Below are 14,212 nucleotides of genomic sequence, written 5' to 3'. Positions count from 1 at the left end.
GAAAACCTTAATCCATATCTTCTTATGGAAAGTCAAAGGTAGATCCAGTTCCAGACTCTCTTGGACTAGCATTGGTCTCCTGGCACCAAAGGCTAAACTTGGTCCAGATGGAACAAGCTTTTATCCTGGAGACTCACCTCGACACTAGCAAAATCCTGACCACTTCGGAAGACAGGCTTTCAATAACCAGGCTTCTCAACTGAAGATGATCTGGGTGGAGAAAAGTGCTTTGGAAAGCTGCTGGGTGGCAGCTGTAATGGTGAATTCAGTTTCAGCTCTACCAGATGGTAGAACCATGGCCTCCTTGGCCTATACAGACTTATCATTTGCTTGTTCCCACCTTATCTTTTACATTGCTTTTGACGGAAGCGGGGGAATGCGCATAGCAGGCCTTGCGGCTACCTGTCCATGGGAACTGGTGCCCTGTTGCATGACCCCAGAAGGCCCAGTAGCTGAAGGCAGCAAGCTAGGGTGGGTTTGGCGCACTTGCACATGATGGCAATGAGATCCTGGTTCTTCTGGAACCGGTCGAGTAATGGTTAGATCTTTGCCACTGACATACTTATGTCCACTCCCAAGTGGGTTATCCCTGTTGATAGGATCAAGGAACTTTTCTTGGTGTTTATCATAATACCATGGGCTTCCAGGAGGTCTGGAGTTCTCATTGTGGTGTGTTAGAACACAGGCTAGGTCAGCACTCTGATCAGAATATCATCCAGAAGGGGGTATAGGTGAATGACTTGAGCCTAGCTATGATCACCACAAGCATCATTGTAAAGACTCTTAGGGCCGAATGGCCTCAAACTTTTTGCACATGGTCTCAAAACTTCTCCAGGGAAGGGTGGGGGGAATTTTTGCTCCATTTTACCTGAGTCTTGCTCAGATTCCAAGCCCAAGAGCTCTCCTTTCTTCGTAGGGGCGGCAGCAGCTGACTCAAAGGACAAGTGCCTTCTGGATATTTTTGTACTTTCTGGGCTTTTCTGACTTTTTGGTGCACTTCGCAGGTGTGGCTGTCTGAGCATGGCCAGAATGTGATCTCTTGGGACTTGCTTTACACAGAGCCAAATCCCGCTAGAGAGCTCTTCCCTCCCTGGGTCTCTCTCTCATCCAAGTCCCACTCTCCTGGGGATGGGATCTAATCCAGACTGGGAAGGCAGGGGGGCTATTTAGCATCTCTCCCCAGCCCAGCATCTCTCCCCAGGGAAGGCCTTGGGGTGGGGACCAGTATCCCAGTACGGATATCTTTGTGGTCCTGTTTTACCCCAGGACTTACCCCCCTGGGCAGGCTGGATAAAGTCCTCCTTGTCCTTAGAGTCTCCGTCTGTTCTGATCTGTCTCTTGGTTGGTTTCTCTGTGGTGGAGTTATGCCTACTTGGATGGGCAGGGGACTCAACATGCCTGTGACTCAGAGCTCTGTGCCCTAGCAGAGTTAGGGGTAGCTGGCTCACTAGGAGCAGGCAGGGCACCATTTGCCTTCTACTGAGCCTGAGAAGGTGCTCTGTATGCAAAGCAGCTTTCTGGACTTTGCCTGATGCTTGTGCAGTTGCTCTGCCATGCCTGCGATGGGGCATGGCAGCCCAGTGAGGAGGAACTGCAGCAGGGGCTCTGGGTGGTTGTGACCACTGCACTGCTCAGACACTGGACTAGGATGTGGCACGGAAGCATGAAGCAAAACGTTCAAACTGCCTGAAAAATGCCCAAAGCAATGAAGTCAAAAGAAAAGGGATGGGAGCTAAGTGAACCACCACTGTCTGCTGCTGCAGAGACAGAAGATCTGCCAACAAGTGGGAGAACAGGGCGTAGCCAAGGCGATGCAGCTTTGGCTCATCTCTGGAAGCTGCATAGAGGAGGAGAGGAGCCCATGTGGCGCAGAACTGTAGGAGATACTGGGCTGCAGAAAAAGAACTTGGTAGAGATACAGCCTTAAAGATTTGAACCATTTTACAGTTCTCTTCTAAGTACCCGCTACATATTACCATAAAAAGTCATACTAACGTCTTTGTGACAGAAGTTTTATTTGGAGGGAAATTATAATTTTTGCATATACATGGCACAAATTAATTATATACAATACACTTCCCATGATAAGAAATATGATGCTGTTCACAGAAAGGTATCGATTTGAGACACATAATGCATAAGCTAAAATATACAAACAGGGAGAGGAGGTGAACCTAATGGCCTTTTTCGTTTAATTACCTAGAGATGTATTTCAAGGAATACTGATAATTTAATGTTCAAAAAGTTTTTTAATAAACAAACTTCTAGTAAAGTTAATTGAAATATTTATAATACTATTCAGCTGCTGCACAGTATTTCCAATATACAATCAAGAAGTTACACAGAACACAACACTTATTATGAAAAAAATCTATTGCACCCACAATTTAAAGGTTTCACTGCTTTTTCTGGATGCTGCACTACCATATGTATATAAACATTTACAACACTTTAGTAAACACAAAGCTTCTAAATGTAGTGCAGTCTTATGGGGGACACTCTCAACTCTTAAAATAAATGTTAAATGCCCATATACCGTGCCATTTATTCTAAGCAGATGTCTTAAGTTATACTCCATTATTCCTATTGTAAGTAACAAACAAGCCTTCCCCACGTTCAGAAGATTAGTATTCCTCTGGTTATACATATTCTGTACTCCTTTGCTCAAATGCCACTAGTGGCGTTTCATGCCTCAGTGCTTGTGACATATTTGTCTCTTATGTTATTTGCTTCAATGTCCTGTTAAATAATCCTGTGTAGAGTCTGAAGCAAAAGAATCTGCATCTTCATTGTCGGAATCATCGCTACTGTCATCAGCAGCTGGCTCTCCTGTCAGTGCTATCCGGGCATAATCATCAGTGTCTATGGACTTGCAGAAATGAATGGCATATTTCAGTTTTTCCTCCAGTACCTGCTTACAAGAATACCTGGGCAGTTTCAGCAGAAAGAAGCATGTATAGGACTCAGGAAGGAAGTGGTCTGGAGGATTGTATTTATCCAAAACCTGTCAGACAACAGGCACAAGCCATTAGTTTTACTGTTCAACAACACAGAGATCACATGCTAAAATAAGACTAGGATTAAAAATAAATAAATAAATAAATCACATATTTACCCTGATGTTAAGAAGACACTTAAAAATAATAGCTGCTAAGTCAAGTACATCTTCTTCATACTAAATCAAAAACATTGTTCTATATAGTATGAGGCTCTTAGAAATGCTAAAGGAACAAGCTAGATAAAATCCAACTATTCGCTATGTAACTGGTAAAATATAAAAAATGCTCTAGTGCTAAAAACATAGCTTCAGTGTATTAAGTTGAAACATCTAATAAGATAACGGGTCTCTTAAGTGAATACTAGCAAAATCAGGGGTGACTACTACTGAGGGAAACTCACCAAAAGAAGCAAAATAGGCAGGGAGCCCAGCACAGGAAATAGCCAGAGTTGGACCAAGGACAATATTTAAATGAAAGTGTGTTGTTTAGTTATGCATTTTGCATCCTCTACTGCTCTATAAACTCTAAATTGAACTTGATATTAAACTAGCTTAGTGAAGTTAGCACATTCTCCTGTCTGCCACCACTCCTTCATTACCAACCTGCAGGTCTCTTGACCTTACCTGAATAACAAAGTCCCTGCCTCTGAAGTCTGCAATAGTTCTAGGTAGCCTTGTCCTGCCCCATACAAAACGTAAGAAGAGAGATCGTTCTGTATTGGAGAAGGATTCCATCACCTCCCAGAACCACTGTATCAAGGAGGCAGTAGGTTCAATTCCCTTATATGTTGCTACAGACTTCAAAAGGTGAAGTGGGATATCTGGGCTTCCACATACCTGAAAATAAAACATGAAAACAAGAAAAAGAACTGATCAGAAACCAGTCAAAAGCAGTTTGTTCCCTTCTTTCCATCAAAATGTTTAATCAGCTTTCTCAATGACAAAACGAACATTCCAAACATCTACTAGTTATGGTCCATTAACTCCTTCAAACAGGGAGGCTTAGCATCAGGGACAATGACTAGCCTCCTTTTATGCTACTGCAGCAATAAACTTAACACTTTACAACTTTGAAGTGCTATACAAAATTGAATTAGTCCTCAACAGCTCTTTCAATGATCTCTTTCCAAGTCAAATGTCAGATCTCAGCAGTTCCTGGTTCTTAGCTCCACACTTAATCTATTACATCACACTGCCCAACTGCATAAAAAGTAATCCTTGTGAAAGTATGATAGGACAACTATATAAATATTTTCTACTCCTCTCCTTCACCTACAAATTACATGCAATCTACTATAATTAGACTGCATGTTTTTACTAGAGCTAAACATGAGAGCTGGATCAGTAAGACTCAAGTAAATGGCCTAATTTTACATCATCAATCCAGCAGAAGTAGCGAATGAGAAAACCTATACCATTGTTTCCAGTTCATATCCCGTAAAGAGTGAAAGAAGAGGAACAGGAACAACCCGGGCCATCCCTTCCCGAACTGCTGCAACTTGTTCATCAAATTCATGAAGCCTGCAGAAAGACATTTCAGCGGAAATAAGTTTCAGTGAACACTTATCGTGATCATTTGAGCAGCTTGCATTGTGAATTAAAATTACTATCCAAAAATCATTTCTTAATTATGCCAATCTGTTGCCTCATTTATCCTAATCAATAAGCATTTGGGACAACAACATTTTCACATCCTGGGATGCCCAGTTAGGCTCCTAAATGCAAATATAGCTATTTAATTAAAAGTGGCCTCATTTTAAGAAGTGCAGAGCACCTCCAGCTCCATTGACTTCAGAATTCTGGCTGCTCAGTGCTGCTGAAGATTAGAGCACTTATTATGGGTCTACATATGGATTCAGGAGCCTAAATAGGCACTCGGGGGTAGAAATTTTGGCCTTCGTTTTTAAAACAAGATTGGAATTTGCTTAATATTTTCTAGGCAGGAAAGACTTTCACCATTTTTTGAATCCCTTTTAGCTGCACATGAAGTATGTGGGAATGCCAGTTGTAAAATGACTAAACTGTCTTCACATTAAAAAAGCTTACTTAAACTTTCTCCGTTCTTGTTAAAGATTTTTCTTCTATGCTCTTGTCCAATTTAGGAGGTTCACAATTTGGTGAACTTGAATGTAATTACTGTCAGATTATCAACTAAAATGGAAGCTGCGCAAGTTATCCTATATTAAAGGATTACACTCTATTAAAAACTAATGCTCCATCTTTAATTATGATTATTTTATGTGTAAGATCCCATGCAATCTCCAGCAAGATAGACCTAACTTTTGCAAAACTCTGGCTAAAAGCCCCATGTACGTATATAATGAAACGACCATTTCTGCCCCAAAGCGTTGACAATCTAATTATATGGAGGAACAGACCAGCACAAAGATGAGGGTGGAGCAGAAGATAACAGTCCAGGCTGATTTTACTCAATTAAACTGGGGAATCATAGAGGGATGTGGTATTCCTATTCCTGGCAAACTCTGGCTGTCAGAAAAGCCCTTTGTGAGACATGGGTAAGCAAGTAAATTAGACCATCCCCAAAATCCAGGGCCAAAAAGCCACCTTTCCTACCCACACTCTTATCTTGACCTAAGCACATCTCAGTCAAATTGGAGTGTATCTGCCTCACATGTAAAGGTTAGATGGCATTAGGCAAGGATTGAAAAGTGAGGATAAAAATTTTATTAAAGCTAATGTTAAAATGATCTAATACATAGGTTAAGAAAAGAGTGTCTGTAAATCTGGGTATAGTGCTTAAATTATCCAAAAGTACAAAGGTGGTTTAAAAGTAATACAATACATATAGTACATAATCAGCAATAACCCAAATAAGATTAATATATTTAACGATATTGTTTAGATATTAGCATCCAAATATTCGGGTACATCACTCATGAAAAATTATACAGAGAGTTGGTTGTAGAAAGCAAATATAGGAATGAGTGTAAATTGTCCCTCAGTGCTTGAGAATTTAGATAGGTTGTCCCTTAGATGATACATTTTAAAATTACATTTTAAAACAATTCAAGTCTCAAGTCAATTGCCAGAGGCAAAACTTGCTGTTTCAATTTTGCATCTAAAACTGAATAGAAAGCCAAGGGAAAGATTGGAGTCCAGATGTAGCAGGCTCTTGTGGTCCTGCCCCGCACTAAAAGGAGACTAATGACAGTCTGCATTAACTGGAACTTCTGAGAGGACTTTAAGGATAAGCACAAGTAGAACACATTACAGCAGGGGTAGGCAACCTATGGAGCTGATTTTCAGTGACACTCACACTGCCCGGTCCTGGCCACCAGTCCGGGGGGCTCTGCATTTTAATTTAATTTTAAATGAAACTTCTTAAACATTTTAAAAACCTTATTTTCTTTACATACAACAATAGTTTAGTTATATATTATAGACTTATAGAAAGACACCTTCTAAAAAGGTTAAAATGTATTACTGGCATGCAAAACCTTAAATTAGAGTGAATAAATGAAGACTCGGCACACCACTTCTGAAAGGTTGCCGACCCCTGCATTATAGCAAGCCAGGCTGGAGATGACAGACATGTACAACTATTGTGAAGCCCACGCCAGAGGAGGCTGGATCAACCTCTGGGCAAGCCAAGATGACAAGAGACAGTTTTGGCCACCACTGTCAGCTTGAAACAATCCTCTTATTTTCTCAAGAATATGCCTGACCTAATGATTCCGTTTTTTCCTTCTCAAAGGATATTGATTTACACTATAATGACAGGGAAAAAATTGGCTAATACTGTACATGAAGCCAGAGCACTGCATTGCATAACATTGCGTAAAAGCAACACTTCTCTAATTCTCACAATTTCTTTAAATCTAACTAGTGAAGTTATTCAACAAACCTGTAGTTTATTGCCAGTCTCACATATTCAGCTCTATTATCCAGTGTAATATGGGTATATTTGGAACTCAATTGAATGTCTTGACCACTTGCGTTTGGCACTGTGAAGGGAAGGCTCATGGCTTCGAACTCTTCAGAAGTAGCTTCGTTGTCTCGAATGTACATAAGCCCAGGAATAAAATCTTTATCAACCTTTCAAAGAAAAACAAATCTGTGAGCTAAAACTGAAGTTATTCATTCTTCACCTCTGTGTACTTTTCATATGGCACAAGAATGTTTTTCATGATAGGACAAGGGGGACTAGTCACACCAACTACCCAGAATTAATAATTGACATGAAAGCAGTCATCCAACTGGCTTTTTAAGTAACAAAGTAGCATGGTATTTTGCATGAAATCTCATTAGTTTCTGTGGTTCAGCTGCCCCCTCCCCCCAAAGAGAAAGGGAAAGGAAAAAGTATCTGCCAAGAAACCAGATCACACCACTGAGACTGGATTTACGGGTGCCTCACATGAACTATTCCCTTGTTCTCAAAAGAACATTGCAACACCTCACAGGAGTCCTGCTTGACTAGGGTTACCATATTTAAAAAATAAAAAAAAGGACACTCCACGGGCCCTGGCCCCGCCCCTTTCCCACCCTGGCCCCGCCCCAACTCCGCCCCTTCCCCGACCCAACTCCGCCCCTTCCCCAAAGTCCCCGCCCTAACTCCCCCTCCTCCCTCCCAGCCACGCGAAAAGGGCTGCCCGAGCGCTACCGGCTTCACGGTTTGCTGGGCAGCCTCCAGACCCTGAACCCCCGGCCGGCGCTTCCCCAGCGCAGCTGGAGCCCGGGAGGGAAAGCGCCCAGCCGGGGGCGCAGGGTCTGGAGGCTGCCCGGCAAACGGTGAAGCCGGTAGCGCTCGGGCTTCGGGCAGCCCCCATGCCTCCGGACCCTGCACCCCCGGCCGGGCACTTCCCTTCCCGGGCTCCGGCTGCTGTGCTCCTCCCCTGACTCTTCGGCTCTGTTTAAGAGCCGAGCTGCCCGAGCGCTCCGGCTTTGGGCAGCCCCCTTGCCTCCGGACCCTGCGCCGCCGGAGCAGAGCAGCTGGAGCCCGGGAGGGGAAGTGCCCGGCCGGCGGCTCGGGGTCCGGAGGCATGGGGGCTGCCCAAAGCCAGTAGCGCTCGGGCAGCTCGGCTCTTAAACAGAGCCGAAGAGTCAGGGAAGGAGCAGAGCAGCTGGAGCCCGGGAGGGGAAGTGCCCGGCCGGTATTTTTCCTGGACATGTTCGGCTTTTTGGCAATTCCCCCCGGACGGGGGTTTGATTACCAAAAAGCCGGACATGTCTAGGAAAAACCGGACGTATGGTAACCCTATGCTTGACAAGAACATGGATTGATACGTTAAGTGAATTCTCAGAGCAGTAAGCATCAAACAACCTGACACAGATAAGAAAAAGGATAACACATTCCAGGAGCAACAACAATACAAACAGTATGCACAAAGCAGGGCCAGTGTTGTCACAGTTCAGGGCTAGCTGCAGCATTGACCCCTTCTGTCTCTGAGTGCACCTCTTCCAGATGTCAGGCCTGCACTTTACTTCCCTGGGGCAGAACTGGGAATCCCATGGTTCTCCCACTCTCAGACTGTGTGGTGAAGTAAAGTATCCTGTGTAAACCATCATTCCTCAACAGGCCTGACTAGATTCGAGACCTGCAAGACTTTCCTGTGACCAGTATGAAAAGAGTGATCCAAAACAACCTTTGCAGAACAAAGTATTGTTTAATCTCAACCGTAGGGTTACCATACGTCCGGATTTTCCCAGACATGTCCGGCTTTTTGGTCCTCAAATCCCCGTCCGGGAGGAATTTCCAAAAAAGGGGGACATGTCCAGGAAAATAGGGAGGCATGGTAAGGGGACCGCCTCCTCCCCAGGCTCCAACTTACCCGGCTCCCGCCGCTCTCCCCAGCACAGCAGCAGCCAGAGCCCGGGAGGAGGCGGCTGCGAGCTCGGATGCCGCCGCCGGCCGGCGCCGCTCAGCCAGAACCGTGGCCCGAGCCAAGCCGGGCTGGAGCCGCTAGGACCGGGGCTGGGAGTGCTCGGCCGCCGGCCAGGGCCGGGCTGGAGCCGCTCGGCCGGAACTGGGGCCTGAGCCGAGCCGGGCTGGAGCCGCTGGGACCGGGGCTGGGGGTCCTCGGCCACCGGCCGGCGCTGCTCAGCCAGGGCCGGGGCTGGGCCCGCGGGGGCTCGGCCACTGGCCGGGCCGGAGCCGCTCGGCCGGAACCGGGGCCCGAGCCGAGCCGGGCCAGAGCAACCGGGGCTGGGGGTGCTCAGCTGCTGGCCGGCGCTGCTCGGCCGGGGCGGAGACGCTCGGCCGGAACCGGGGCCGGCACCCCAGGGCCTGAGCCGAAGCCGTCGGGACCAAAGCCTCTTGGCCGGCCGCCGGAGGGAGCCGCTCGGCCGGGGGGGGGCCGGACTGGGCCACGCCTCCTCGCGCCCCCCCCTCCCCCCCAGCTTACCTGCTGCCTGCCTGTTTCAGGCTTCCCGCGAACATTTGATTCGCGGGAAGCAGGGGAGGGGGAGGAGCAAGGGGCGGAACATTCAGGGGAGGGGGCGGGGACTTTGGGGAAGGGGCAGAGTTGGGGCGGGGACGGAGCCCCTTAGAGTGTCCTCTTTTTCCAGGACTGCAATATGGTAACCCTACTCAACCGCAGGAATAAATCATAACAAAAGCTAAGGGATAGTAACACAAACTGTCAACATGTTTAACTGTCTAACCTAAAATTTAGGCAGGCATGGCCTTATGCCAGGTACCCCAACCTCAGTGTGAGGGGGACAGTCTGCAACTCCTGCAGTCCCCTTGCGTGTGTCTCCCCACTACACCTTCAAGCTCAGGGGCTCAGATTTTTTTATCTGCTCCAAAGTTCTTTGTTTGAGTTTTCCAGCTTGAAAGTTCCCCTGGGGTTACATGCTGGAACCTTTCCCCAATAGAGACAGACAGACAGTTAACCACCTGCATTGTCCTTTTAAGGATTGGTAACTAAAGGGCTACCACTCCTGTTGCAATTAACTCCTTGTAACCATACAGAAAACATAAAAACAATCAGGCAAACAGAGAACCTCTAATATTCATGCAATATTACAGGCATCTTCAAAGCATATCAATGAAAGAAAAAAAAATCTTTTTTTAACAGTAAAAAACTGACTCAAGAGACAGGTAAGAACCCGGGAAAATGTATGAATGAGGTGCTGTGAAGTTGTTAAGCACTGCTGTGAGCTGAGATAATATGGCCCTTACAAAACTTCTCTGCTGACTGCAACTTGAAAGGAACTGCTCTTGTAACAAAGATCCTAATAGAAGTGTCTAGCTCTTATATAGTGCTGTTCGCCTTTAGATCTCATGGTGCTTTACAAAAGAGGTCAGTATCATTATCCTCATATTATAGATGGGGAAACAGACGCAGAAAGGTGATGTAACTTGCCCAAGATCACCCAGCAGGTCAGTGGCAGAGCCTGAAATGTCTCCTGACTCTTGAGTCCAGTCCAGTGTTCTGCCCACTGGGCCACACTGCCCCTCATAAAAACATCTCTAAAATTTTAAATGTTCAAAGCTGTGGAGGTTCCTGCCTGGTCTCCTTCTAGACACAAACTCAAGAGCAAAAATATACAGAAGTGTACCTCTGGAGATTAGCTTTTACTATAAGGGTAGCAATACAATTAAACTGCATAAAAGACCATCCCTTACACCACACAACTTCTTGTCCTAGAAGTCCACTCCAAACAATTCAGGAGTGTTGTGTGTACAATTTTGATCCATCTTTACTAGAAAGTCCCCTTTAAGCAACCAGTTTCTCATTTCCCTTTGTGATAGCTTAAGACAGGTTTCACGGTGTTCTGTAATTCAAACAATTAGTTTAACTCTTTTCATAAGACTTAAATTTATTTAAATTTCTAACTTTAAGGACAAAACAGAGCTTTACACTGTCTTAAAGCTAAAAAGGTTAGTCAAAATGCAACAATCTACAGCTGCAGAAAGTCAGTCTCATGTAGAGAACTTATGCTAACTTCTCTCTCGCTTTCTGTAAATTAGGCCTATTCAACACTTAAAATTAAGGACATGAAGCTACATCACTCAGGAGTGTAAAAAAATCCATATCCCTGAGCAACATAGCTATTGATGACCTAACCCCCAGAGTAAACACAGCCAGATTGGCAGAAAAATGCTTCTATCAATGTAGCAACCGTAGTTCAGGAAAAATCCCTTATGACAGTGTACACACTACATCTATACTGCAGGTACATGTTGGGATAGCTACAGCACCACAGCTGTGCTGGAACAGTCCCCATAAGGTAGACATGTCCTTAGATCTATGATCAAAAACTGCATACTTACCTCACTGAGATCAGCAATTGTTAGGTTCATCCCTGCCAGCTGTTTCCATACTGGTTCTGCCAGATTGAGGCTTAGCGGGCTGCCAGTTCTGATAGCAATGCCCAGCAGCACACCTGGACATGTAAAAAAATATGAATCATAAAATATCAGGGTTGGAAGGGACCTCAGGAGGTCATCTAGTCCAACCCCCTGCTCAAAGCAGGACCAATCCCCAGACAGATTTTTGCCCCAGATCCCTAAATGGCCCCCTCAAGGATTGAACTCACAATCCTGGGTTTAGCAGGCCAATGCTCAAACAACTGAACTATCCCTCCCTTTTATGTTTTAAATTCTACACACTTCACATGGTCAAAGATTTGGTAAAGTTATTACAGTGCTGCTAAGAAATTTACCCAGGAAACGAAACATGTTCATATGTAAGAGAGACTTGGCAGCAGGGTTTAACAGGAAGCAATCTCTATTTGCTCCAGATTCATCTCTTCCATTCGGGGTCACAATGAGGAGAGGGGTAAGCCCATTCTGGAGCTCTTCACACATTTCTGCTATTGATTCACTGTAACCTCCACCACAGTCATCCACAGACTCGCCTTGTGAAAACAAAAAGTGGGTTTAAACGTGCAGATCATTTCAAGAACATTTCCAAATGCAGTCCTGAATTAAATGTATTAATATTTCTCCTTTGCGATGGATAAATAGAAAAATTGTATTTAAAAGCTGCATTGTCATATTGATAAAATAATTTAATGCATTTTAAATGTTGGTTCTATAATATAGTTTCCTCCTTGACAGACATGATTATTTTACAACCTTGTATAAGCGTTACCATAAACAGCCAGACATTTTAAAACATTTGTGGACTGCAAAGTTAGCGTTTAAGAACATAACAAAAAGAAACAAAACAAATTACTCTGCTTAATCAACATGACCTTGATTAAGAGTAGTTTCAATTAATCCTATTTTAAGTTATACTACGATATTTTTAAACTCCTGGTTAAACTGTATTCTCTCTTAAAGCTACCAGGTATTATTACGGTGTCACCATTGGGCAAAATAAGGAAGCAGGAGGATGGCAGGAAAAATAAAAGATTCAGTGAACATAAGGTTCTTAGGGAATATTTTAACACATTAGTCTTTCACTTTGATTCAGTTCTAAAAATGTCAATATAGCCATAGATTGGAAGTTTATTAGCAACATCCTAATCTAGTTTACTTTTCACCATTAAAGCAAAGTAAAATGCAAATTGTGAGTTTAGTGAAAATTAACTAGCCAGGTTCAATTTCAGAGTTACATTTGGGTTAGAAATCTGCATCTTTGATTTTTAAAGTTCTTTATCTTTCTACTGATACATGGGGCCTGAATTTCTTGGAAAATGGCCTTTGCACTGCTAAACATTTTAAGCATTTTATTTTTCCCCATGCTCTGCTGTAATACCACCCTCCATCCCCCAAAAGGAATAAAAGAATATGGTTAGGGGGGGAAGTAGGGTTGAGAAAAAAGTAATTCTTACCAACAAACTTTACTTTCCAAACACGATGAGGTAGGAGAAGACTGTCTGGACTGAAGGAACTCATTTTAGCACACATTTGACCAAACACTGACTTTGTACCATCAGGACCAGCCAATCCACCTTTACTTCTAGAACGCTTTACCTAACAAGTGAACAAGTGCATGTTATAATATGGCTGTACCACATTGTGTTACATCAGACCATAACAATGTTTATTGAGTATTGTTGACATGCTTGGCACTGTACTCACACAAGACTGTACCTATGCCAAGGAATTTACACAGGCTAACTTTGATATATACACTGATGGTCCACAGTTCAATTTCAAATGACCCAGGGTTTTTTAGAGATGCAATCTCCCCTTCCTGCCAGGCTCTTACTACCATACATTCTCCTCCAACTGCCCCACCCTCCCCCAGGCACAAGGAGACAGAATCAGTTTAAATTTCCACTATTGCCTCCTACCAAGACATTTCCCCACCTCAGCCTTTCTGATCCATCACCCAAAGCAAAAGTGAAGCAACGGGGGAAGAATGAACATAATGACCATACTGGGACAGACCAGCGGTTCAGCTAGCCCAATATCCTATCTTCCGACAGTGGCCGGTGTCAGATGCGTCACAGGGAGTGAACAGAACAGCAATTTATCAAGTAGTCCAGTAACAGCTACTAGCAGTAAGAAGTTTAAGGACACCCACTGCACAGGATTGCATCCCTGACTATCTTGGTTAATAGCCATTAATGGATCTATCCTCTATGAACTTATCTAATGCTTTTTTGAACCCAGTTATATACTTTTGGCCTTCACAACATCTTCTGGTAATGAATTCCACAGGTTGACTGGGTGTTATGTGAAGAAGTACTTTCTTACATTTGTTTTAAACCCGCTGCCTATTAATTTCACCCTTGGTTCTTGTGTTATGTTCTTTTCACTTTGTCCACGCCATTCATGATTTTATAGACCTCTGTCATATCCCACCTCAGTCATCTCCTTTCTAAGCTGACCAGTCCCAGACTTTTTAATACCTTCCCATATGCAAGCTGTTCCAGATCCCTAATAGTTTTTCTTGCCTTTCTCTGTACTTTTTCCAATTCTAATACATCTTTTTTGAGATTGGGAAACCAGAACTGCACGCGGTATTCAACATGTGGGCGTACCATGGATTTATATAGTGGCATTATATTTTCTGTCTTATCTATCACTTTCCTAATGGCTCCTAAAGTTAGCTTTTTTGATTGCTGCTGCACATTGAGTGGACATTTTCAGAGAACTATCCACAATGACCCCAAGATCTTTCTCTTGAGTGGGAACAGCTAATTTAGACTCCATTTTGTATGTATAGTTGGGACTACGTTTCCCAATATCCATTATTTTGCATTTATCAACACTGAATTTCATCTGCCATTTTGTTGCCTGGTCACCTGTTTTGTGAGATGCCTTTGTAACTCTTTGCAGTCAGGTTCGGACTT

General features: G+C 44.0%; 1 protein-coding gene across 1 annotated transcript in view; it reads right to left on the bottom strand.

The window, feature by feature from the left end:
* Positions 1–2,011: 2,011 nt before the first annotated feature.
* The window catches only part of HERC2 (HECT and RLD domain containing E3 ubiquitin protein ligase 2), a 211,627-nt gene continuing 199,426 nt past the window's right edge, over positions 2,012–14,212 (bottom strand). The window contains exons 87-93 of the mRNA XM_065403094.1: positions 12,743–12,884; positions 11,627–11,821; positions 11,235–11,347; positions 6,864–7,054; positions 4,414–4,519; positions 3,623–3,835; positions 2,012–3,004 (exon numbers count right to left, since the gene is read on the bottom strand). Coding sequence (XP_065259166.1) covers positions 2,732–3,004; positions 3,623–3,835; positions 4,414–4,519; positions 6,864–7,054; positions 11,235–11,347; positions 11,627–11,821; positions 12,743–12,884 — 1,233 coding nt within the window. The 3' untranslated portion in view covers positions 2,012–2,731. The remainder of the gene's footprint in view (positions 3,005–3,622; positions 3,836–4,413; positions 4,520–6,863; positions 7,055–11,234; positions 11,348–11,626; positions 11,822–12,742; positions 12,885–14,212) is intronic.

This window comes from Emys orbicularis, chromosome 1 (assembly GCF_028017835.1).
Source record: "Emys orbicularis isolate rEmyOrb1 chromosome 1, rEmyOrb1.hap1, whole genome shotgun sequence".
Lineage (NCBI taxonomy): Eukaryota > Metazoa > Chordata > Testudines > Emydidae > Emys > Emys orbicularis.
This window is presented reverse-complemented; position numbering and strand designations above follow the sequence as displayed.